The following is a 27,252-nucleotide window of genomic DNA, read 5'->3' on the forward strand; positions in this document are numbered from 1 at the left end:
TTAATGTTGTTTTGGCATCAGATGTTCTTTTGTGTTCATGGCAGGTCTCAGGATAATAATGTAGCACTTGGGGATAAAGATGCAGCCCCCTAATCCCAGGCCAGAGGCCAGAATGGAGAAGATCTGCACAGCTACCATATATTTCCCTTTGGTACTCAGATATGTGGGAACAAAGGAGATCCAAACACTACAAAAAACCAACATGCTGAAGGTGATCAGTTTGGCTTCATTAAAGGCCCCTGGCAGATTTCGAGCAAGAAATGCTACTAAGAAACAGATGGCAGCCAAAAAACCCATGTAGCCAAGAGCAGAGTAGAACATGGTGACAGAGCCTTCATTGCACTGCAGCAGGATATGTTCTGGTTGGGAATGAAAGTCAGAATCTGGAAATGGGGGAAAGATTCCTAGCCATAATATGCAGATGCCTAACTGAATACCAGAACAGGATAAAACAATAGAATTGGCCAGACTTTTCCCCAGCCATTTCCTCAGGCTGCTTCCTGGCTTTGTGGCCAGAAATGCCACCACCACCATTACAGTCTTGGCCAGCAAGGAAGACACAGCAACTGAGAAAACAATGCTGAAAATGGTTTGTCGAAGCAGACAGGTCAATTTCACAGGGCGACCGATGAATAGAAGGGAGGTTAAGAAAGAAAGCAGGATTGAAACCAGGAGGATGTAGGTGAGTTCACAGTTGTTGGCTTTAACAATGGGAGTGTCTCGGTATTTCATGAAGATTCCCAGAATAAAGGCAGCTGTTAGGGACAAAACAATGGCAAAGAAAGCCAGGATGAATCCCAACAATTCTTCATAGGATAAGAAGCTTATATTTTTGGGGACACACTGATTTCGATTCTTATTGGAATACTGATGATTTGGACACTTTTCACAATGGACTGCATCTGAAAAAAAATGGTTAGCATATATCTGTTTTTGCACCTGTAGGAGCATGAAAACTTCATCAGAAATTAATTACTTCATTTTCAAGGAATAATATCATTTTTCTGCCCAGGGATATCCATATGACACAACATTATTTAAAATAATAAACACTCATTTTAAAGGCTAAAGTTGAATGTGATTATCTGCTCTTAAATTTTCTCCTCTTTCCCAAAACCAAGCAAGAAAGTAACAACTCAATAGGAATCAAGAACCTTTGGTTATTTCAATGCTCACATCATCATACAAAATTTGGTGATAGTGCCCAATCATTGAAAATAAATTGTGGATGGCTTCAAGAAATGTTATGTTTTTCTTGTTTGTTGAGCAAATACCCCCCCAAAAAGCAATAGAGAATGATTGTATCCTGATTTTCTTTTGTTTTTGGAGCCACCTACTTTACCTTCTTGCCAAGAGAATGTTCCTTCCACACACAGAGAACAGTCGTAGCAGCAAACTGGGGCTCCCTCTCTCACAAGCTTGGCATAACCTGGGGAACAACTTTCTGTACATCTTGAATAAGGCACCATCTAAACATAAACAGAAAGAATAGTCAGAGCAATATATAAATTTGAAGGATTTACTGAAAGCAACTGGCTTTTGGAAGCTCAGTACCACATTGAGCAAAATGAGTCAAGGAGTACCAGCATGAACTTTAATTATTCTGCTTGCAAGGAGCAAATGAAAGATCATTCTCTTTGTTTATCAGTCTCCATTATAGATCCTGAAACAGACTGAAAGAGTCCCCGTCTTTCTCTCCTATAACTGATCATTGTATCATCATATGCAAATGACTTTTTTAGCTGCCCTCATACCCCTCACCACACTCTTAGTGATATTTTTCACTTATGCAATACAGTAGGCTAAACTCTTTGTACTCTGGATTTTCTCCCAAAGGTGCTTTTCAAAAGATAACTGATCCTTATTTTCCCTTGAATATGTTTTGGTTCTCATTCCAGAAGTTCTTTAATTCTTACTGAATGGAGGAATTTGAGAGGATTTATATTCCTTGCAGTCATCTAGTGGTTAGCAGTCTTTCTGAAAGTTGTTGAGGCCATTTGGAAGTTTATCTGTGTCAGTCACATGAATAGTGCAAATCGGTATGGAACCTTTTTTCAACGGCTGAATTGATATCCTGTTTAGAATACAAACTTTTCAGCAGTTCCAAATCCTTCCATTCTCCACCATTCAGTGTGACCCAAAAAAGCTTCTTGGATGAGAAGTGATATATGTAGAAGTGGAAGCAAAGTCCAGGTGCCTTTTTTAAAAAGGTGACTTAGAATCTACATAGACATTCTGAATTTTTTCATACTGAAAACAAGATAATTTGATGTATTATAAATTATGGAAACAAATTTCCATTTAATAATGTAGATTGCAAATCCCACAATACAATGCAGCAGATTCCAGTGTGTAATATATTATTGTAAAATCTTTACAGTAAAATAATATCTAATAAATCAATGAGACTTTAAGTTCTCTTATTTTGAAGTTATCTCAATTGGCTTCAATTTGTGTGCAGAAAAATTTTCACATAAGGAGATGAATAGAGCAAAATTCAAGGAGCCTCAACTCTGAGTCCTTGGAGAGGGGAGGCATACAAATCCAATAGTAAATAAATAAATAAATAAACAAACAAACTACATTGTTAAATATAGTTGGCCATTGGATGGCACCTTGATTGACAGAAATCTTGACTTCCAAGGAGGCTTGTCTTTCTACACTCCCAATTTTCACCCCTGCATCTGATTTGTTCAACACTGATGTCCACTGCATGATATCAAAGTCACCAACAGGAACTCCATTTTCATCAAAGGAAATCCCATCTCTGGAAATATTATGATGTTGGAGATTTTTCAGGAACTTATGAAGCTGCATAAAAACATAGAAAAAAACATTACTATTTGAGCCTTTATTCAGTGTTTTTCTTGCTACTATTCTGGATTGGAGGTGCTCTGAATAATTAAACCTCTTCAAATCACCACCACAATCTGAATGATATTGATTTAGCCAGGGTTGGAATCCAAAAAAAATAGCAAAGGTTTCTCTGCCTGTTTGTTGGGTGGGTGTGGCCTAGTCAGCCTCCTGTAACCTGATGGGGTGGGGTGTTTTTGCCCTACTCAGGCTCTAGATCAATGATGGCGAACCTACACCATGAGTGCCACAGGTGGCACGTGGAACCATATCTGCTGCCATGTGAGCTGTGTCCTACCTCAGCTCCAATGTGTATGTGTGTGCTGGCCAGATGATTTTTGGCTCACACAGAGACTCTGGGAGGGCATTTGTGGCTTCCAGGGAGCCTCCAGGGGGATGGGAGAGGGCGTTTTTACCCTCCCCTGGCTCCAGGGAAGCCTTTGGAGCCTGGGGAGGGCAAAACACGAGCCTACTGGGCCCACCATAGGTTGGGAAACAGGTCATTTCCAGCCTTCAAAAGTCTTCCAGGGGGCAGGGGAAGCTGTTTTCACCCTCCCCATTATTGGTGTGGGCACTCGTGTATGTCTGATAGTGCACACGCATGCTCTTTTGGCACCCGAGGGAAAAAAGATTAACCATCACTGCTCTAGAGGCGCTCTGGGGGCCAGAAATGGGCCCATTTCCAGCATTTCAGAGCGTCTGGGCGCCCTTGTTTTCCACCCTCCCTGAGTCTCCACACTGACCCTGCACTTATCTGGCATCCAAAGCAGCTGCGTGGAGACTCCTGGAAGAGGCTGGTCGGGATTGGATTGGTAGGAGGGGTGTGGTGGGAGGGGCAGGGTTGGGTGGGGTGCATGGGGTAGTGGCATTTGTGGAGTTTGCTGAACCCCAGAGAATCTTTGCTAGAGAGTCACCCAAACTCATATGAATCTGGAGCAATACATCTGAGACAAGATGAGATGAGACATTTGCAGATACATATTACTATCAATCCAGTGAAGAAGTTAGTGAAGTTTAACTTTGGGCTAGGAATGTAACAAAAATTGCAAAGGAGATGTATAGATGAACCTTTATATCTTGTTGCTACATTAGGAACTTTTAACAGCAATGTAAGAAAAATCTATAGAGTTTAGGCCTAGATATACTATTTACCATGTATCCTTAATAGCGTACTGAACTTTCAAACCTTAGCAGGCCTTGCAAGTAGGGAATTGCAAAAGAGAAGGAAAACAGGTTTATTAGGAAGCAGGAATGATGAAATCCTATGTTCCAAGCCAAGGAACTTTCATAGGAAAGAGGAATAACAACATGATGGATAGTTCTGAAAAAATCTGAAGAAATAGGAAGCAGGGCTAGAAAAACAAGACCATATTTGGAAAAGGAGAATGGAGGGAGGTGATATCATATCAAATACTATAAATATATCATTGTATTTATTCACAAGGTATCACAGTAGCAGCTTGTCTGTACTGTGATCCCGCTTATGCATAACCGGTAAATAGACAAACCAATTGTCTATTGTTTTTTTGTATCAATAAACAGTTTGATTTTCATACAGAGTTCTGTGTCTGTTGGGTTTTTTTCTATCAATTTTGGCAAGCCAGCCAGGAGTCTAGTGACTTTTTCTTTTACAGGCAGAGAAGGGGGGGGATAGGAGGAGGGTTTTTTCCCCTCCTCTATTGGGGAATTTTTTCCCCCTTTTATCCCTTCTCTGTCTGGGGAAAGCCCCATGGATCTAGGTGGTCCCGGAATGAAGTAGAGTATTGGCAGCTGCTGGCACACATTAGGAGGTGGTGAGTATAAGCCATCTGGAGTGAAATGATATGTGTGTGAATGAGGCACTATAGGAATGAACGTATTTCTTTTTTGGGTTCTTTCCTTGTGTCTGTATTACTTTGATGCATCAAAGTGTTGTTTAAGTGTTGCATATGCTGTGCAGGGACCATATGTTGTAAATTACAGAATGGGTTCAAGGCTTACAGCTATGTGTCAAAGGTTTGGGGGAGCGGCAGAGGTTCCTACTGTTCCTTCAATATCCCCTTTGGGAGAATTGTTGGCACAGTGGGATGAGATCTGGTTGTCCCCCTATACCAGGGATTTGGATAAGGTCCTTATGGTAACATATTGTACTAGAGAAGGGCCCAAACTCATATAGATCAAACCTAATTATAAGTGGAATAAATATGGGGATTCTGATCCATATTGGATTACAGCATTAAGAAAAATGCTTGAAGCAAAAGGGCTAATTGATCAAATAAGGTACTTAATCCCCTGGAATTTTGTAGTTTGGGAATAACCATTGGGGATGGTAAGGAAAAGTGTAAAAGTCCTTTATGAAAAGGAAGAAGATAGGAAAGGATGGGACCCTTTAAGATACCCCCTTTGTCCATCACACCCCCCCCCCAGATTATTGACAGGCTGCTGGTTTTGATGTGCAGGCTGGAGTGGCTGGGTATCCTGAAAAGGCAGATTTCAACCCGAGTATCACATTATCCTCTCCTTCTCAGCGGGTCACTAGGTCAAAAGCTAGGGTTCTACCTTTAATACAGGTACCGAGTGGTTTGAATGCTGCAGGTGAGGCCATTATGACCTTTGTCAATGTTCCTTTGATTTCCTCTGATTTTTTTTTTTTTGAAAAATAATTTTTATTAATTTACAAAGAAAATTATATACAAAGGGAGAAAGATACATCTTGATTAACAACATTATGATAACATATACCTGCGGTTATGCTATGGTTACTCCATTCAATTATTTTGATAAACCAATCCATATCATGACCTATTGTGGTTAACGTAGTACATCTCTGTAGTTCGTTATCCTTTGAGTCTTTTGAATCTTCCTCCCAACCCCTTCCCCCCACTGAACTATAATAGTTCTAAAAGGTCTAGATTATTCGTTTGGGCGGCATATGGTTGCCGCGATTTTGTTGTTGTAGTATTTATATCAATATATATTTACAGTTGAGAAGAAATCGTGTTGGATTGATCAAGGTATTCGTAGTAATCCGATATTATCCTTCAGAATTCTAAAAAAATTTTACAGTCATTTCTACGCTGTCCAATAATATTTTAGTATTTTAGTATTTTAATATATCCACATTTTGTAATATTTCCTTATATTTTCCCCCTTTCTTCATTTATTTTTTTAATTTTTACCCAGTTGTAAAAATTTTCCCAATTTTTGTAGAATTTCGAGTCTTCTTTATTTTTGAGTTTTTGAGTAAGCCTGTCCATTTCTGCACAGTCATAGATTTTTTTGATGATTTCTCTTTCAGTTGGTATATTATCTCTTTCCCAGTTTTGTGCTATTGTTATTCTGGTAGCTGTGATTATATGGTGTATTAGGTACATGTCTTCTTTTTTGTTTTTCAAATCAATTATGCTCAGAAGGAATATTTCTGGTGTAAGTTTTAAGGAGATTGTTGTGATTTGTTGTATCCATATTTGGATTTTTTTCCATAGTTTTTTGATAAGGGGGCATGTCCACCATAAATGAAAAAATGTTCCGATTTTGCTATTGCACCTCCAACAGTTTGGTTTTATGGTAGGGTAGATCTTGGCCAGTCTCGTTGGTGATAGATGCCATCTATAAAACATTTTTTGTAGGTTTTCTTTATACGGAACTGATTTAGTAATTTTCAGGTTTCTCCACAATTGTTCCCATTGTTCAATGTAAATGCTATGCCCTATGTTTTTGGCCCAGATAATCATATTTTCTTTTACTAATTCAGTTTCCATAGTGTACCCCATTATATAATCATACATTTTGGTTATAATTTTTTTCGGTTATCCTAATAGTATTTTATCGATTATACTTTCTTTTTCTTGGATCCCTTCTTTCTTTTTATCTCTATTCCATTTCGTCGAAATTTGAGCGTAGGACCACCAGTCAATATCGATATTTTGATTTCGTAGTTGCTATCTGGATTTTATATCTCCTTTCTCGTCTAATATGTGGTTATAATTCAATATTTTTTGTGTTTGAAATAAGTTAGGGTGTCTAAGCGCTTCAAGACTGGAGTACCATTTTGGGATTTTGTAATAATGTTCTTTTTTAGTTTTTAACCACACGTTTATTAAGGAGTCCCTGATCATGTGACATCTGAAGTATACTGGCGTTTTCCCTTTTTCGCTCCATAGGAAACTATGCCATCCTTGGAGAATGTTATGACCTTCCAAGGCCAAAAGTCTTTGATCTTGGAGGGTTATCCATTCTTTTACCCATAAAAGGACCGATGCTTCGTAGTAGACTTGGAAGTTTGGTAGTCCAAATCCGCCTTGTGTTACTCTGTCTTGTAAGGCTTTAAATCTCACCCTTGGTTTTTTCCCCGCCCAGATAAATTTTGAAATGGTTGTATTTATTTTGCTGAAAAAATTTTGGTTTAATTTTATTGGGATCGTCTGGAATAAATATAAAAATTTCAGTAGTATAGACATTTTAATTGTGGCTATCCTCCCAGATAATGAGATGTGAATTTTATTCCACCTAATTAACTGTTGTTCTGTTTTTTTAATGAGGGAATCGTAATTATCTTTTTGTATTGTACCACATCTGTTCGTTAGTGTTATGCCCAGGTATTTAACTTTTTTGACGGTTTGGATTCCTAATAATGTTTCTAATTCATGTTCTTGTTTAGTGTCCATATTTTTAGTTATAATTTTAGTTTTTTGTTTATTGATTTTTAGGCCGGCCACTTCTCCATATCGTTGTATCTCTCTCAGCAGGTGTTCCCCTGCTTCTATTGGATCCTCCAAAATGAATGCTAGGTCATCTGCATAGGCCTGAACTTTAAATTCGTGTTTTTTTGTTCTAAGACCTGTAATTTTCGTGTTGGATCTTATTTGATTAAGAAGTGTTTCTACTGCCAAAATATATAGAAGTGGAGATAAAGGACATCCTTGTCTAACACCTTTTGCAATTTGAAAAGATCTTGTTAATTCCCTATTGAATATAATTTGAGCCAATTGTGTATTGTATATAGTTTGCATCATGTTTATCATTTTTGGGCCGAATTGCATTTTTTAAATTAGTTCAAGAATGAACTCCCATCTTAAATTGTCGAAAGCTTTTTGGGCGTCCAAGAATATTAATGCTAGTTGTTTTTCGGAGTGTGTCTCATAGTATTCTAAAGTATTAAGGATTATTCTTGTATTATTCCTTATGTATCTGCCTGGGAGAAAACCATTTTGATCTTCCTTTATTGTTTAGTTTAAAATTGGTTTAAATCTTTCAGCTATTATTGTCATGAAGATTTTATAATCGACATTGAGGAGGGATATGGGCCGATAGTTTTGTATATGTTTTTCCCCCCCCCCCCGGGTCTTTCGGGATTAGACTTATCAAGGCTTGTGTCCAGGATGTTGGTAGCAAGCCTTTTTCTAATACTTCATTAAATATTATTACTAGGATTTCTAATAAGTAGTCTTTTAATTCTTTATAGAATTCGGCCGGTATCCCATCTGTACCTGGGGTTTTACTATTCTTTTGTTTGGTTATTGCGTATTCCACTTCTAGTTTAGTTATTTCTTTATTTAGTATGGTTTCATCTGATTCTGATATCTTCTGTATTTTCGCTTCCTCAAGATATTTATTTAATTGGGATTGATTTGTTTCTTCCTTTTGATATAAATGAGCATAATATTCAGTTGCTATGTTCTTTTTTCCCCCCAGTGTATGTTGTAGTTCCCCATTTTTATCTTCTAAAGTTTGTATATATCGTTCTTCTTCTTGCTTTTTTAATTTGTAAGCAAGCCATCTGCCTATTTTATTCGCATTTTCAAATTGGTATTGGTTGGTCTTCCTTAATTTTGTGACAATTTCGTCTTGTATTATTAGATTGATATTGTGTTTTATTGCATCTATCTCCTCTCTTATTTTTTCATTTTGGAGATCTTTTTGGGCTTCTAATTCTACGTGTTTTAGTTTGCTCTTGAGTTCGTTTAGTTTCCTATCTTTCTGTTTCTTTTTTTTTTGCTAGATAAGCTATCGTTATGCCTCTCATAAATGCTTTTGTTGTGTCCCAAATATTCTGGATAGTGGTGTCAGTGTTCCAATTGTCTCTTAAAAATAAGTTCTTGTTTGATATGTTTGATATAATCCTGATCTTGAAATAACAGTTGGTTTATGGACCACCGGTGTTGACCTGAGGTCGGTATTTTAATTTTCATCAATATTGGTTGGTGGTCTGTCCAAATATTTGGACCTATTTCAATTTCATAGATTAATTTCCCAAAATTTTGGTCTGTCCAAATCATATCTATTCGGGACCATGACTTTTGTGGTGGTGAGTAAAAGGTATATTCCCGTGCAGATGGGTGTCTTTCTCTCCAGATATCTACCAATCTATATTCCCTTGCTATTTCCTGGAATTCTGATGGTAGTGTTTTCCTGTCTTTCAGTTTTTTCTTTGCAGATTTAAAGTCTTTTTTGGGGTCACTCACTGCATTATAGTCTCCAATGATACAGATGTCCCCTTTTTGTATCTGTGCTAGTTGTTCAGCTAATTTTTGATAGAATTGTTTCTGTTTTGTGTTTGTGGCGTAAATCGCCACTATCGCTATTTCTCTATAACCTATTTTAATTTTTACAATTAGAATTCTGCCATCTTCATCTGAGTAGATTTTTTCCGGTTGGTAAGTGTCCCTAATGTACAAAGCAATCCCTCTCTTTTTTGAATCTGATAAGGCTGTAAATAATTTACCTAGTTTTTTATTTTCTAAAAGTTTACAATCTTGCTTTCTAATGTGTACTTCCTGAAGACATGATATATCTGAATTTTGTTTTAATAATTTTGTCATTATCTGTTTTCTTTTTATCGGAGAATTCAATCCGTTGATGTTTACAGAGATCAACTCAAGTGTCTTTCGCGTCATTTTCCTCCCTCTCCTCTCCGGTTACCTTCCCTTCCTTTATTGACGTTTAGCCGCCGCTCTTGTTGTTACCCTTTGTTCTTTTTGTTGTCCTTCCCTGCCTTGTTCTTCCTCTCCTCTATCCTCCGTCCGTCTCTCCTCCTGTGATAATTCCTCTATGGTTTGACGAATCTCTGTATCTTGCTCTAAATTTTTTTGAATAAAGTAATCTGCTTTCTCGAACGAATCTATTTTAATTTTTTTTCCATTCCATGTTACCAGGAGACCATCCGGAATTAGCCATCGGAATGGGATTCCCCTTCTCAGTAGTTTTGCTGTAAAGAAGTGGAATTCTCTTCTTTTCTCCCTTATTCTTTTCGGAATTTGTTTGAGTATTATAATTTCTTTTTCTTGGTACATGATTTTCCCACTTCTTGTTAATTTGTATATTTCATCCCTAATGGATTTTTTAGTAAATTTTACGTGGACCTCTCTGGGTAATCTGTGGTTCTTAGCATAGTTTGTTTGTATTCTATAAATTTCGTCAATGTGGTCTTTGACCTCCTCTAATTCGATCTGTGTGTTGTCGGTGATCAGCTGGGCTAATTTGTTAAATAGATCTTCGTCTGTATTTTCCGGGATGTTTTGGAAGCGAAGAAAATAAGCTGCTTTCTCCATCTCCAGGATTGCGATTGAATTTCCGAGCTCATTATTGGCCGCAATTAATCTTCTTTCTGATTCAATTCTTCTTTCATCGATTCTTTTTGTGTCTGTTTCAATACTTTGTATCCTCTGCTCATGGTTAATTATGATTTCTTGTATACCTTCGAGTTGATTTTCCAGGCCTTCAATCTTTCCAGACATCTTTTCAAAGTTTTGTTTTGTTTCCTCGTGGTTTTGCCTTATGGTTTCTTGAGTAACTGTAGCTGCCTCTTGGCTGCGAACCATAAACTCTTGAATCAAATTTAACGAGGCCTGAATCGATTGCAAAGAAGTTTTGTCAGTGGTTGCCATTTCTGTATTTGGTTTTGCAGTTTGCATCGTCGGAGTTCCTGGTGTAGCTTTTTTTTGATATTTAGAAAAATTAGTTGTCATACTCCCTAACCAGACAAAGGTAGTTGACAAATTGTCCAAATTATCCAAATTATCCAAAAATAATGACCTTTCCACGTGTTCAATTAGCTCGTAAAGATAGGGATGTTATTTAAGTCACAGTTCAAGAATAGTCTTGTTTGGGAAATTAGAATAGTTAAGTTCGTTCTAACGCAGCTGAATTCTCCAATATTAGTAGAGAGGGAAGTCAAATACAGAATACAGAATTTCTGATTTCTACTCTCTAATTAATTATGTCTATATCTATCACTTAATTGTTCACTTATTGCCAGTTAGTCAATTACAACAGTGTTCGATCAGAATATAAATAGAGTATAGATAGAAATAAAATTTAAATACAGTTTAAGATAAATAGTTAATCATTCATAGACTATACTCTAATATTAATATTAATAATAATTGAGATTGTGTAAGTTAATTAAGTCTTGGTTAACAATTAATAAGAGATAATAAATAGTATAAATATTATAAATATTATAAGTAGTATAAGTCTACCTTAAGTTAATTCAAGCTTAGTCTTAAAAATCCTTGCAACGTTCTATAAGTACTGTTATAAACACTATATGTAATACAGTGAACCCTCGATCATCGCGAGGGTTCCGTTCCAGGACCCCACGCGATGATCGATTTTTAGAGAAGTAGCGGTGCGGAAGTAAAAACACCATCTGCGCGTGCACAGATGGTGTTTTTTGCTTCCACTGCCACCCGCCCTTCGCCCGCCCACCCCGTTGCTCGCGCCTGGGGTGCGCGCGTGCTTGGGGACTCCCTAGCTCTGCTTCCCAGCTGGGGAGCGGAGCTGGGATGTCCCCAAGCGCGCGCGCTTTCCCCAGCAACGCGCGCGCGGTGGGGACTCCCTAGATCCGCTTCCCAGCTGGGGAGCGGAGCTGGGATGTCCCCAAGTGCGCGCGCTTTCCCCAGCAACGCGCGCGCGGTGGGGACTCCCTAGATCCGCTTCCCAGCTGGGGAGCGGAGCTGGGATGTCCCCAAGCGCGCGCGCTTTCCCCAGCAACGCGCGCGGGGTGGGGACTCCCTAGATCCGCTTCCCAGCTGGGGAGCGGAGCTGGGATGTCCCCAAGCACGCGGGCACCGCCCGCCCGCCCACGCTGTTGCTGGGGCCGCTTCCCAGCTGGGGAGCGGAGCTGGGGTGTCCCAGGGAAGCCTCTGGGGGAAGGGGGAAGACCCAGGGAAGCCTCTGCCCGGCGGGGAAACTCCACCATCTACGCATGCGTGGAAGGGCACGCATGCGCAGATGGTGGAGTTTACTTCCGGGTTGAAAACTCGCAAAATAGCCCTTTCGCGATACTTGAGGACGCGAAACTCGAGGGTTCACTGTAATTATTAATTAATCCTTAATAGTATTGTTTAATATCAACTGTCAAATACCAATTAATTTAAGGTTCTTGGTATAACCACTAAGCAAATAATCAATTAATCACAATTAATCACAATTAATCACTTTTGATTGTTAAACCGAGGGAAATCAAGAAAGGGATAAGGTTTCTTAATATTAGTTAGAGGAGGAGGGGAGGAGAGAGAGAGGAAAGAAAGAGATTAAATTAGGGAGAGCACGCGGACATAAGGAAGTATAAAAAAAGAATGTGAAAAGAGAAGGAAAACAGACAGAAATAAATAAAAAAAACGAAAGAAAGAAAGAGTGGGGAAAAAAACCCAAAACTAATAGTTACAATGATTAATATTAATAATAGTAATAATAATAATGTTAATAAGATGCACTAAGAAAATAAATAACTAACATAAGTAACATAAGTGATTATAAATACAACATGTTTCAGTCGGCTCCAAATTTGCAGCGTTGGTTTCAATTAGGCATCAGCAGTTCAGTCAGTAACTTTCACCAGCGCACGAGGTATCTTAAATGTCGACAACGATTCTCCCACTAGGCATACAGAAGAGAGGGACGTCTTCTCTTCTCTCTGTTCTTCTCCTTCTTTCAGACAGCTTAAATTTTACAACCCCCCACAGACCATACCGAAGCAACAAGCTTTTAGCTTTTAGCCCTCCTTCACCCTCTTTCGCCTCTTCTCTGTCGTCTCTGTCGTCTCCCAGCCGAGTTTCTTTAATGGTGGCTGGTTCTCTGAGCTCGCTGGAGGGGAGGAGGGGCAAATAACGCAAGCGGCGGTTGTCTCAGCTCTCAAACCTCTCGCAACTCTCAAAACTCCTCTCGCCGTTCTTGCTTGTCTCTTACTTGTCTCCTTCGAGGTGATAGACGGCTGTAGAGGAATCTTCTCAATCCGGCAGTACTGCATCCCCAATGTTCCAAGCCTCCTGTCTCATTAACCGTTCCCTGATCTCCGCTCCAACTCGTTGCAACACTTGCACACTTTTCCACCACGCCGACCCTGCAACTCCGGCCCTTCTAGGCCCTCTGTCCCGGCCCTTCAATCTATAAACTCTCCAGCCAGCTGCAACCACTTCCGCCCACCATCAGCGACTTACTTTTCCCTCAAACAATAAAGCGCTCTGCTCTCTTCAATCGCCACTTCTTGATTACAGGAGACTATATCATTGCTTTTCCACCTCTAAATCTTCCTGGGTGAGTATTATTAATGTTATTGTAGATATATATATAAAAAGAAGAAGTTTTTCCCCCCCCCCAAACTGCTGCTGCCGCCGCCGCTCTATTTTTTTGCTTCCTTGATGACAGTTTAGCAAGCCAGGCCTTCGGGCTGGGGACAAGACTCCGGCTTTTTTCCTCGCCAAAACACGGGGTTTTCCCACCCGCTAGGGGGGGGAGTTGCGAACCCCCCGATAGCTGGGTGCTTCCCCTAACTGTAACTCTTCCCACCAAGAAGAATTAACACCACTAATTGGTTTTTTAACGGGAAATCTCGAGTACAAACCAGGAGCTTCTGACTTGCACGTCGCTTCAGCCTGGCTCCACCCCTCTGATTTATGTACCTATAAATTGGTTATGCCAAATTTGAATAGTGACCCTATTGGGACAGCAGATTCCTTGAATTTGTTTCTGGAGCCTAATGTGTACACATTTGCGGAATTGCAGTATGTTTTGAGTTATTTATTCACAACAGAGGAAAGGACTCAGATTCGTACTGCTGCCATGAGTTATTGGACAAAATCACAGACAGGAATAATAAATCCGGTGGCTGTAGAAGTCAAATTTCTGTTGGTGGATACTGAGTGGGGTGTGAACACTCAGGAGGGTAGAAGGCAATTAGAAGATTTGAAAAAGATTATAATAGAGGGTGTGCGAACTGCAGTGCCACAAGGGACTAATTTGAAGAGAGCTTTTGACGTGGGTCAGTATAAGAATGAGACTCCTCATGATTTCTTGGATAGGATAAAGAATAGTCTGAATAAATATTCTGGGCTGGCTCCAGGAAGTGCTGAGTATGAGGCTTTACTTAAGATGCAGTTTGTAACAAATTCATGGCCGGATATACAAAAAAAGATTCAGAAATTGGATGATTGGGCAAGTGCAGATATTACAAAATTATTAAAAGCAGCACAAAAGGTTTATGTGAATAGGGAGGAGGCCAAGAGTAGGCAGAAGGCACAATTAATGGCATCAGTTTTGAAGGCTGATAAATCACAGGAGAAGAAAGAGATTGGAAAAGGGAGGTTAAATATAACATCAGGCCTGAGTGGTAGAGTGAGGCCTTGGTGGAGGAGGCCTCTGGGTATAGAAAGTAAACAATGTTTTGCCTGTGGACGGGAAGGTCATTTTGTATGAAATTGCCCTCAGAAGAGTAGAAATCAGAGAAGGAACCAGAGGTTGTACTCTTTAATGGGGGATGATTGACAAACTCAGGGGTTTGAAATAACGTCCCACACTGAACCCTTGATAAATCTTTTAGTGGGACCAGAGGAGGAAGAACATATTTTTTAAATTGATACTGGGGCTGTGAGAACATCACTTTGTGAGGTGCCTAAGGGAATGATAGGGGGCATGGATATTATGAAAATTAGGGGTGTGTGCAGGGTGTTACATTTGAAGTGCCATTGGTAAAACATGTGAGGATAAGGTATGGGAAAAGATTTTATTTTTGGATGTGGTTATAGTTCCGGAAGCTGGGTCAAATTTATTGGGTAGAGATGCCTTATATCTATTGGTTTGTGAAATGACATTTACCAAAAAGACCTATGAGATAAAGGTGTTAACGGTGGACCAGGAAGAGAATATAGACCCACTGGTTTGGGAGGCTGCTGGAAATAGAGGTATATTGCAAATTCCTCCTTTGACAGTAAAACTGAAGGAGGGAGTACAACCAGTACAGGCAAAGCAGTATAAAATTCCTATAGAGGGTATAAGAGGATTGAAACTAGTGATAGAAACTTTGTTACGGGATGGCTTAATTGAACCTGCAATGTCCCAATTTAATTCACCTATTTTACAGGTTCTTAAACCTGATGGTTCCTATTGCCTAGTCGAAGATCTAAGAATGATTAATAGATGAATTGCTAGTCGGCATATTATAGTCCCCAATCCCTATACCCTTTTAAGTCGTATTCTGAATAATCATAAATACTTCAGTGTTGTTGATTTGAAAGATGCATTTTGGACATGTCCATTGGCTGAGGAATTGAGGGATATTTTTACTTTTGAGTGGACAGATCTGGATACACATAGGATGCAACGGTTTAGATGGTGTGTTTTGCCTCAGGGGTTTTCTGAAAGTCCTAATTTATTTGGGCAAATGTTGGAACAAGTATTAGCTAATTTTCAGGTACCTAAGGGATTAAGACTTCTCCAATATGTGGATGATTTATTGCTATCTGGAGAGAAGAAAGGGGATATGGAAAATGGAACAAATGCCTTATTGAATTTTTTAGGCAGGCAGGGTTTGAGAGTGTCCAAGAAAAAATTACAATATGTAGAGCTGGAAGTGAGATATTTAGGTCATATAATTAGTCAGGGTAGTAAGAAGATAAATCCGGAGAGGATAGAAGGTATAATGAGGCAGGCTTTACCGAAGGATAAGAAGGAGGTTCGAAGGTTATTAGGTTTGGTGGGTTATTGCAGGTTATGGTTAGATGGATATGCAGATAAGGTGAAATTTCTGTATGAGAAATTATTGGAGGAGGAACCATGGGAAGTAAGATGGAAAAAGGGTGATGAGGATCGGTTGGAAGAATTAAAGAAAGCATTAATACAAGCACCAGTGCTAAGTCTGCCAGACTTAGAGAAACCATTTCATTTGTTTGTAGCAGTTGAGGATGGGATAGCTAAAGGGGTGTTGGCACAGGTATGGGTCGGGAAAAAGAAGCCCATTGCATTCTTATCGAAATTGATGGATGTGGTGATAAGAGGCTGGCCCAGGTGTATCCAGGCTGTAGCTGCTACTGCCCTGCTAGTGGAAGAAAGTAGGAAACTGACTTTTGGGGGGGGGGCATTGGTGTTGATTAGTCGTCACCAGGTAAGAAATGTTTTGATGCAAAAAGCTCATAGATGGCTCACAAATTCCCATTTATTGCAGTATGAAGTGATTCTATTAACACAAGATAATTTAGTGCTTACTACAGATAAGAATCTTAACCCAGCTGAATTCTTATCTGGAATAAGACAAGAGTGGGATGATATAGAACATGACTATGTGGAAGTGATTGATTTGCAGACAAAAGTATATGCAGATTTGAAAGACAGTGCAATGGAAGGTGGAGTGAATCTATTCATTGATGGATCACCCCACATGGAAGATGGAAAACGGAAGAATGGATATGCTGTAGTGAATGGTGATACAAATGAAGTATTGGAATCTGGGAAACTACCTACAGAATGGTCAGCTCAAACATGTGAGGTATTTACTTTATTTCAAGCTTTAAAATTGTTAAGGAATACAGTGGGAAATGTATATACCGACTCGAAGTATGCATGTGGTATATTGCATACTTTTGGTTGGATTTGGATGGAAAGAGGCTTAATAACGAGCAAAGGAAAAGAATTGAAATGAGTGGAACTTATAAAAGCTGTGTTGCATGAAACTGAAGGCCCTAAACAATTAGCCATAATACATGTTGAGGCCCATAGGAAGGGAACTTCAAAGTTAATACAGGGAAACAAATTAGCTGATGAAGCAGCTAAGAAGGCAGCAAGAGGGGATAGGGAAGTAACAGTAATGGTTCTAATTCTGACTTTGGAGTGGGATGTTACTCCGATATTTACGAAGGATGGGGAGAATGAAATGAAAAAAGATGGGGCAATGGAAATAAATGGGAAATGGTATACAAGTATTGGTTTGCAATTAGTGAACAAACCAGTTATGAGGAATATATTAGAAAGGGTACATGAAGGATCGCATTGGGGAACATAAGCATTGGTAGATTTTATAAAATGTGAATATGTTTGCTGAGGAATATATGTTATCACTATGCAAAATGTGCACAAATGTATACATTGTATAAGAATTAACAGAAAAATAATATGGCAACAGGAGAGGGGAGGTCGAGCTTTAGCTACATGGCCTTTCCAAAGAATTCAATTGGATTATACTGAGCTGCCTCCAGTGGGAACATTAAAATATCTACTTGTAATTATAGATCATTTGACTGGTTGGGTGGAGGCTTTCCCCTGTGCCCAGGCCAATGTGCAAATGACAGTAAAGATACTTTTGGAACAGATAATCCCACATTATGGATTGATAGTGATAGAGGCACACATTTCACGGCCCAGGTAGTGAGACAGGTAATGCAGTACCTGGGCATTACTTGGGAATATCATTTGGCCCATTGCCCAATTTCCTTGGGAAAAGTTGAAAGAAAGAACCAAACAATAAAAACCACATTGAAAAAATTAATGCTGGAGTTAAAATTGCCGTGGACAAAATGTTTGCCTTTAGCACTATTACGTATGCGTACAAGCCCAAGGAAATATGTCGGTATATCTCCATATGAAATGATGTTTGGATTACCTTATATAGGGAGTGTGGGGATGCCTAGAATAGAATTAAAGGATGTGTTTCTAAGACAATATATACAAGGAATGTCGCAGTGTTTTTATCATTTAAGATCCAAAGGATTGTTGGCGCAAACTCCCCCACTTGATTTCCAAGTGCATGATATAAGAAGTGGTGATCGGGTCCTGGTTAAAGCCTTGAAGGAACAAAAACTGCAATCTGTTTGGGAAGGACCTTTTGAAGTTTTGCTTACAACAGAAACAGCAATCCGAACTAAAGAGAGAGGAACAAGTCAGCTGAACCCCTTAACTTGGAGACTAGATCAGTTTGTGATCAAAATTAAGAGTTGAGTATTGCTGGAATATTCTCATGCTTGTTTAATTTTGAAAATTACTTTGTCATCATAGAGCTATTTCTGTCATAAAAGAATCTCAAACTAGCATAGTTTGTTTAATTAAGTTTGGAAGATTTTTCTCTATCCTCTCTCTCACACTCACTGTCAGGGCTTCAAGTAATACTCCCAAAGCAAGCAGTATGAGGCAAGCATGTTCCTCAAATATCAGTTTTATTGGACATACTGTATCATATAGGCATAGGCTGGTGAAAACTGATTCTAAATGTTCCCATGGTTTTCTAGCATTTTTTTTTTGCCTCCTAATGTTTTTCTCCTTTGCACCACTATTGATTTTGGAGCTGACCGATCTACTGGCCTGATCTGGGAGTCTATCATTGGCTTTTACAAGTTACTGTGAAAAACCAGATGATCTTTCCCTTAAAAGTGAGGGAGTTTGTAGTACTGTAACATGGTTGATCACTCACACTATGGGGAAAGGCCCTAAGAACTTCGGTCCTATAAACATTTTGAGTCAGTTTAATATATAGCAAACAGAACTGAGGCAAACAGGATCCTTAAATATCAGTTTTATTCAACATATAGTATAAGCATACGCTGGTTAAAACTGACTAAATGTTCCCACAATTTTCACCTAATTAAAACTAAAAGTTTTCCTCCCCTTTCCAAACAGTCACATAGTCCAATCAAGACAACATCTGGTTACCTGGTAACTTCACCCATCCTCCCTCTTTCCATCGGTGGAAATGTCCTTGGTTCCCAGGAGAAAATATTTTGTTTTGGCTACAGAACCTCAGCTATCTCTATTCCCCCCTCCCTATCCCTCAGTTCCAGTGTGGCAACACTGAAGCATCAAAATGGCCTCAGTCATGACAGCTTTAGGGTTGACACTCACTCTCAAATACCACAAAGTGGGCAACTGCTCTTGGAATATCTCACTCCTTTCTACATATAATATTCAGGAATTGGAAGGGGAGAATAAAGGAACCTCAAAGAAAAGACTTACCTTCCATGGTTGTACAACCTGGGTTTTTCTCTTCTTAATTGGTTGGGAGGAAGAGGCAGCACTAAGAACCCAGGCCACAATTTGAATTATTTGGGAAATACTGGAGAAATCCTGAGACAAAATTCCTGCAATCATATCATGGGGTGGGAATTCCCAGTTCTCTTTTTCTCTGCATTTTTTCCAAACTTTCTTAGATAATACAGGACTTGAATAAGAACATTGGAAAGCTTCCCTTCCATACAATTGGACCATAGATGCATAAGATTTTAAGTCATAATATTGAGTCCTTCTCTTTGTCTGGATGAGGAAAGAAAACAAAGCATATTTATTTTTGAGATCAATCCAGAAGTCAAAAATACCTACACTTACAGTTGTTAAAGTTGTTGCAATCCACACTCTTCCTACAATGGATTTATTAGTCATATCATTCTTCTGTATTATTGCTGCTAACATTCCAGAGGCCTGAAAATCTATTTGGCATACTATAATTTTTATTTGACTCTTGATAAGAGAGAAGAACATTTCATTTTTTTCTTGCATGAGAGTTTCTCCAGCACTTGACTTCATATTTGCTTCTGGGACGGTTCCTGAGAGGACAATGCAAATCCCATTTTTTAGGGCAAGAATTTCAAAGTGTCTTCTGAATTTTTGTCCTTTTTCATTGTTTTGAGAAAGGAGACCGATCCATGTCCATTGGAACTGCTGGAGCAGCTTGACAATTACTGAGTAAGGAGGTTCTTGATTTGGGGTCATCCGATATGAAAAAGGAAAACGATGATTTTGCTCAGCCAAATGGTTGATGATACTATAGTTGATCTAAGATAAAAAAAGAAGGTATTGGTAGTTTGTGCCAGTCTTAATGCTAAAGTCAGGTGGTAAATCTAAGGGTTTTACCACACCGCTGAGAGAAATTTCAAATGATAATTGCATGAATTTTGCTAGTTTCCTTGATGTTCTGCCCTGTAACTTTTATGGTCCCTTTGAAACCGGGGAGCTCTGAATTATCTGTGGGTGATGTTCATGGGTGGTCTTCATAGAGCACATCATTGTAGTCACATTATAACTCCATGTATCACCCATCTACTCAGTCAATTAGTCAATCAAAATAGAGCTGGGAAATCTTCTAGTCCAACCACCTGCTCAAGCAGGAGACCCTAGTCCAGAAGTGTCAAGCTCAAGATAGATAAAGCCTGCAGGTCCACTCTGGAAATAATAAAGGACTGGCCCGAAGGGCCTCTGCCAGTTAAAATGGAGCTAGAGAGGGCAGCACATGGTTCTCCCGAGCTCTGTTTTGACTGGCAGAGGGTTGCAGGAGGCTATACCAGCCGAAAATGGAGCTCAGGAACCTGTTTTGGCTGGCAGAGCATTTGGGCTACCACAGGTGCCCCTGACACAAGTGATGTCATGCTGTCCACACTCACATTGGCCATGCTTCCCCCAAGGTCAAACACAACCCTGATGCGGCCTGCAACAAAATCAAGTGACACCCATGCTGTAGTCCAACACTCTGCTTAAGTAGGAGACAAGTGACTGTCCATTCTCTTCTTAAAAATGAAGTACCCACAGGCAAGCTGTTCCAATGGTTAATTGTCCTCAAAGCCTTAAATATAGGTTGCTTCCTTTGCTTTATTAGTTTCCACCCATTGTTTCTTGCCCTACCATCTGGTGCTTTGGAAAATAAATTGACCTCCTCCTCTTTGTGGCAGCCTCTTAGATACTGGAATACAGCTATACAATTGTGGAATATCTTTTTAAACTGGCAAACATATTAATTTATCATTTTTTATACTGCTTACTTGATCATTTCATATGTTGGGCTTGAAATATTGTTTGCTATATTCCCCCAGCAATTGTTTAATATTGGTATATTATTTCATTGTCTTCATTCATATAATTGTTTTCAAATATTTCTATATAAACTCATTATTGTTGTTGTTGTTAGTTGTGTCCGACCCATCACGACCACATGGACAACATTTCTCTAGGCCTTCCTGTGTTCTACCATTCCCAGAATCTATTTAAGTTCATGCCAACTACTTCTGTGACTCCATCCAACCACCTCACTCTCTGCCGTCCCCTCTTTCTTTTGCCGTCAATCATTCCCAGCATTATGCTCTTCTCCAGTGAGTCCTTCCTTCTCATTAGGTGGCCAAAGTATTTGAGCTTCATCTTAAGAATGAAGGGACCTGGAGAAGGCCGACTCTGTGGGACCTGACCAGACACTGGGATTCACACGTGTGATATTTCTGTATTGATCTGACAACAGTTAGGGTTTTACATTTTTGTATTAGTTAGACTTCTACGACAAGCAGAGCAATGGTAGCTCCTTAAATGTTTAATGTTGTTTGTCTTTGTTTGTCTTTTTGAAAAATAATAAAAATATTTTTTTTAAAAAAGGATCCGGTTTTCTAAAGAGCAGTCAGGGTTGACCTCCTCTAGGACTAACCAATTTGATTGCCTTGTAGTCAAAGGGACTTGCAGAAGTTCAAAGGCCTCAATTATTTGGTGCTCAGCCGTACATTGCAACTGGGAAAACCATAGCCTTCACTATATGTACTTCTGTTAGCATTACATATGCTTTTTAGAATGCTGTCTAGATTTTATTTTTTATAGAATGCTGTCTAGATTTGCCATAGCTTTTCTCCCCAGGTGCAAGTGTCCTTTAATTTCTTGGCTGCAGTCCCCATCTGTGCTGATCTTGGAGCCCAGGAAAATAAAATCTGTCACTACCTCCATTTCTTCCACATATATTTGCCAGGAATTGAAAGGGCCATGATCTTAGTTTTCTTAATGATGCACTTCAAGCCAACGTTTGCACTCTACTCGTTCACCCACATCAAGTGGCTCCTTAGTTCCTATTTGCTTTTTGCCCTTAGAGTGATATCATCTGCATACCTGAGGTTGTTGATATTTCTCCCAACAATCTTTTTTTTTGGAGGGGGGTTTTTATAATTTTTTTAAATTTTACTCCAACATAAAAAACATCGATATACATGAAAACACATATATCATCAATGCCAATATGCTCATAAAATCTTCTTATATAAATGGTTAATAAAACATCCTGAATCTATTTTCATCTCATCCATATTTACTCCATCTGTCTAACATTCAAGCTAATAAGAATAAAAATTATATATAAAAAGAATTAAAATTTTACTTAATGACTAATTTTAATCTAACAAGAAAATTAAAAAAAACCCCTACAGATTATACAAATTTCCTTCATTTTTAATTCTGGCATTCATATTATTAAATATTAAATTCCTTTAAATCTGTGTTACATAATTATCTTATGCTGTCTCCCTTTCTCTTTTTTGTGACCCGGGTTTCTACAATCATATTTCTCATTCTTTTTCATTAGTTTCATAATAATTATTTATTTTATCTATTTTTATTTTGAATCCATTCATAAATTTTTCCCCACATTTAATAAAATTATTTAATTTTCATTGTAAGTCTATTCATTTAAACACAATCCATAATCTTCCTTAATACTTCTCTTTCTGTAGATATTCTATTCAACTTCCAATTTTGTGCATATACAATTCTAGCAGCAGTCAACATATGAACAATTAAATATGTTTCTTCTTTATTGGGTTTTTTCTGGCAAAATACCTAACAAAAATATTTCAGGTTTTAACTTAATATTCTGTTTCAATATCTTTTCAATCCATATTTGAACTTCTGTCAATATTTTTTGGCTTCCGTGCAAATCCACCGTACTTCATTGATTTATTCTTAAACATAGTCTCTCTGATGACATATGCCACCTATAAAACTTCTTATACATATTCTCTTTAAATGCAGTTGACATCATCATTTTATAATTCCTTTCCCAAAATTGCTGACATATATTCATATGTATAGTGTGACCTATATGCCTCATCCATTTTATCATAGTCTCTTTCACTTGTTTGAATTCTATTTCAATGGACAGCAAATAATTATACAATTTTTCATCAACTTTTCATCTTGTCCAAATAAAATGTCATCTAGTTTTGGTTTTTTCCAGCTTAATTCCTTCTGCTTTAATGCCTTTTTCATATTTTGCTTGTAGCTGTATATTCATTCATTCATTTTGTCAAAAAAGTATAGGATTGTAGTTTGTATAAGCATAACATAAGTAGTAAATAATGATAAAAGAAGACAGTAGGACAGGGACAGTAGGCACAATGGTGCACTTATGCACGCCCCTTACATGTTCATGTACCAGTCTATTTTTATATCTTGTATTTTTAATTCAGTTGCTGATTTTAACTTATTTGTCTGCAATATAATATCCCTATATCTCGGAATATTATTCCAATCCATTCTACTTGGGTGTGCCAGAGTCTCTATTGTTGATATCCAGTATTTTGGTATTTTTGAATAATGTTTATTTTCCACCTTTTCCCAAATTGCAAATCATGAATTCCTTATAGTATGTCTCTGAAAGTAGCTATGTATTTTATGTCCTCCATACCAGACAAATCTGTGCCATCCAATTTATAAATCATGCCCTTCTAATGTCAAAAGCCTTTCATTTCAAAGCATAATCAATTCCTTAATCCATGTCATTATTGTTGTTTGGTAATACAGCTCTCAATCAGGAAGTCCAAAATCTCCTCTTATTCTTGCATCTTGTAACATTTTTAAACTAGTCCTTGATCTTTTCTCTTGCCAAATAAATTTTGTCATTATTTTATTAACCTCATTTAAAAAGGTTTTATCAATTTTAATTGGTATCATTGAAAATAGAAACAAGAAACATGGTAATATATTCATTTTAATTAATGCTATTCTGCCCATTAATGAAAATAGAAGAGTCTTCCATTTCCCCAAAAGTTTCTCAATTTGTTTGATATAATTATCTTTCTTAAGTGTTGAACATATTGCTGAAATTTGAATCCCCAAATTTTTACATTATTTGTATATGCAAAAGCTCTATTAGTTCCAATTTTTGCATTTCTGTCATATTCTTTACTGTCATTTTTGTCTTGTCTTTACTCATTTTAAGTCCAGCAAACTCTCCGTAACACTCTAATTGATGTAAAGGTTTTGGTCCTGATATAAGTGGATCCTCCAATATAAAAGCCAAATCATCTGCAAATGCATATAATTTATATTCTTCATTTCTACGTCATATAATCTCCTGATCCACTCTTACATTTCTGTTTAGCATAAGGTGACCAGATTATAACTTCAGTAAAGCAGGAAACCATTGAAGGGGTGGGGGGAAAGATGCCTCCCACCCCTTCAATGGTGTCCCGCTTTAGCGATGGATGGCCCAGAGTGAGCAAAGCATTTCAGGTTGGCTCTGGATGGCTCAGAGCAAATAAAGCATTTTTCAGTCCTCCGTCCATTTCCCCCCCACCGCTATGGTGTCCCAATGGATGGCTTAGAGCGAATAAAGTGTTTCAGGATGGCTCTGGATGGCTCAGAGTGAATACATTAAAGTCTTTCTTTTCTCTGGGCACTGGTGGGAGAAGCTTCCTCCCAGAGCAAATAATGGTTTTTCAGTCATCCGTCTATCCCCCCCAATGGTGTCCTACTTTACTGATGGATGGCTCAGAGTGAATAAAATGTTTCAGGATGACTCTGGATGGCTCAGAGCAAATAAAATCTTTCCTTTCTCTGGTGCCAGTGGGAGGAAGCTTCCTCCCACTGCTTCCCAGAGAAAGGAAACACTATTCACCCTGGGCAGTCCAGAGAAAGGAAAATCAGGACTTTTTAAAAACCTCACTTCATTAGGCTAGGCAAGCCACTCTGCTATGATAAGGCAGTGATCCATGAAGGGGATATTTTATTTTGTTTTATTTATTTATTGGATTTGTATGCCACTCCTCTCCGAGGACTTGGGGCAGCTCACAACATATCAGAAACAATATAACAAATACATCTAAAAATCCAATTAATGTGGCTGAAAAGACTTTAAAAAGCTCTAATATGATTTAAAAACATTCATCAGCATTCACTCAACAAAACAGACTAATACGCTCATTGGTCAAGGGGCTAGGATCTAATGGCCACAAGCCTGGTGGCATAAATAGGTCTTTAAGCTTTTACAGAAGGGTTTTAGGAGGGTGGGGGCAGTGCAAGTTTCTGGGGTGAGCTGATTCCAGAGGGCCAGGCCCACCACAGAAAAGGCTCTTCCCCTAGGCCCTGCCAAATGACATTGTATGGTTGACAGGACCTGGAGAAGGCCGACTCTATGGGACCTGACCAGTCGCTGGGATTTATGCGGCAGAAGGCGGTCTCAGAGGTAATCTGGCCCAATGCCATGTAGGGCTTTATAGGTCATGACCCACACTTTGAATTGTGTCCAGAAACTAATCGGCAACCAATGCAGTCCACGGAATGAAAAATATGGGTATGTCTTGGAAGGCCCATAACTGCTCCTGTGGCTGCATTTTGGATGATTTGAGGTATCCAAACATTCTTCAAAGGTAGCCCCATGTGGAGAGAATTGCAGTAGTTGAACCCCAAGGTGATAAGGGCATTAGTGACCATGAGCAAAGACTGCCTGTCCAGATAGAGCCACAACTGATTCACCAGGTGAACCTGAAAAAATGCCCCTCTCGCCACAGCCAAAATATGATCAGCCAAAATAAAATCAGGAGGATGCCCAAATTGTGAACCCTCTCTGAGGGGTTCAACAATTCCTCCCCTCCCCAGGGTAATGGATGGACAGATGGACATGTCAGTGGGAGACAATACCCATAGCCACTCCGTGTTGTTGGGATTGAGTTTGAGCCTGTTGGCACCCATCCAGACCCTGACAGCCTCCAGACATTACTTCCACTGCTTCACTGAGTGGACATAGGGTGGAGATGTATAGCTGATGTATAGCATACTGATGGTAACTCACACTGTGCCCTTGGATGATCTCATCCAATGGTTTCATGTAGATATTAAACAGCAAAGGGGAGAGGACCAACCCCTGAGGAACTCCACAAGGGAGGTACCTAGGAGTCAACCTCTGATCCCCACTAACACCCCTACCTCTCTGGTCAATCGACTGTGATTGACCAGAGAGGTTGGAGGAGAACTACCATAGGACAGTGCCTCCCACTCCCAACCCCTCCAGTCGGACCAGAAGGATACCATGGTCGATGGTATCAAAAGCCACTGAGAGGTCAAGGAGCACCAGGATAGAGGATAAACCCCAATCCTGGGCCCACCAAAGATCATCCATAAGTGTGACCAAAGCAATTTCCATGCTGTAGCCAGGTCTGAATCTTGACTGTTGAGGGCCTAGATAATCTGCTTCTTCCAAGGACCATTGGAGCTGGAGCAATACCACCTTTTAAACAACCTTACCCATAAAGGGAAGGTTGGAGACCAGACAATAGTTGTTAAATACAGCTGGGTACAGGGAAGGCTTCTTGAGGAGGGAGTGCACAAGTGCCTCCTTGTAGAGAGCTGAGAAGGACCCCTCCCTCAATGAAGCATTGGTAATCTCCTGGACCCAGCTCCGTGTCACCTCCCTTCTGGCCAAAACCAGCCAGGAGTGACATGGGTCCAATAAGCAGGTGGCAGAACTCACAGCTCCAATGGCCTTGTCCACTTCATCAGGTGTCACTAGGTCAAACTCTCTCCAAACAGATAGACTAGGATGAGCTCCTGTCACCTTGACTAACTCATTGTCAGCTGACACTGCATTCCAATTGGAGTCAAGGTCAGTCTGGATCTGAGCGATTTTATTGGCAAAAAGCTTGTTAAAATCCTCAGCACTACCCTGCAAAGGTTCGTCAACTCCTCCCTGGTTAAGGCAGGAGCGAGTCATCCTAAACAGGGCAGCTGGGTGGGATTCCACACATACAATCAGGCTGACATTGTATGCATGTCTTGTTGACCTGATCGCCACTTTGTAAATCTCCACACGAGCTTTTACAAGTGTTTGGTTAGATTCGGATCTCCTTTTCCTCCAATGCTTCTCTAGACATCTCTTCTGACGTTTCATCCTCGGAGTTCCTCAGTGAACCAAGAAGATCTCCAGGGTCTACTACAAAAGAGAGGTCGCAAAGATGCAATTTGGTCTAGAGCCTCTGTCGCAGCCATATTTATTTATTTAATTGTTTGTTTGTTTGTTTGTTTAATTTGACTTCTATGCCGCCCAATCCCAAAGGACCCAGGGCAGCTCACAACAATATAAAATTACAATGACAATAATAATAATAATAATAATAATAATAATAATAATAATAATAACAACAACAATAA

At 39.1% G+C, this 27,252-nt stretch overlaps 1 protein-coding gene across 1 annotated transcript; it reads right to left on the reverse strand.

Moving 5' to 3' along the window:
- On the reverse strand, window positions 1-26,992 carry LOC139159347 (vomeronasal type-2 receptor 26-like). The gene is made up of 5 exons (XM_070736666.1): window positions 26,576-26,992; window positions 19,048-19,863; window positions 2,584-2,811; window positions 1,343-1,469; window positions 1-902 (listed from the first exon to the last, which is right to left on the reverse strand). The coding sequence occupies exons 1-5, from the start codon at window positions 26,990-26,992 to the stop codon at window positions 1-3; spliced, it is 2,490 nt and encodes an 829-aa protein (XP_070592767.1).
- Window positions 26,993-27,252: the final 260 nt, after the last annotated feature.

The sequence above is a fragment of the Erythrolamprus reginae genome, chromosome 2, assembly GCF_031021105.1.
Source record: "Erythrolamprus reginae isolate rEryReg1 chromosome 2, rEryReg1.hap1, whole genome shotgun sequence".
NCBI lineage: Eukaryota > Metazoa > Chordata > Lepidosauria > Squamata > Dipsadidae > Erythrolamprus > Erythrolamprus reginae.

Bases quoted from the DNA above. Each gene is read 5' to 3' on its own strand.
- LOC139159347 (XM_070736666.1), bottom strand. From the start codon at position 26,992: ATGAAACGTCAGAAGAGATGTCTAGAGAAGCATTGGAGGAAAAGGAGA. The intron at 19,864-26,575 runs GTGAGTTCTGCC...TTTTTATCTTAG, and splicing joins TGGACAAGGCCATTGGAGCT to ATCAACTATAGTATCATCAA. The intron at 903-1,342 runs GTAAAGTAGGTG...ATTTTTTTTCAG, and splicing joins AACATTCTCTTGGCAAGAAG to ATGCAGTCCATTGTGAAAAG.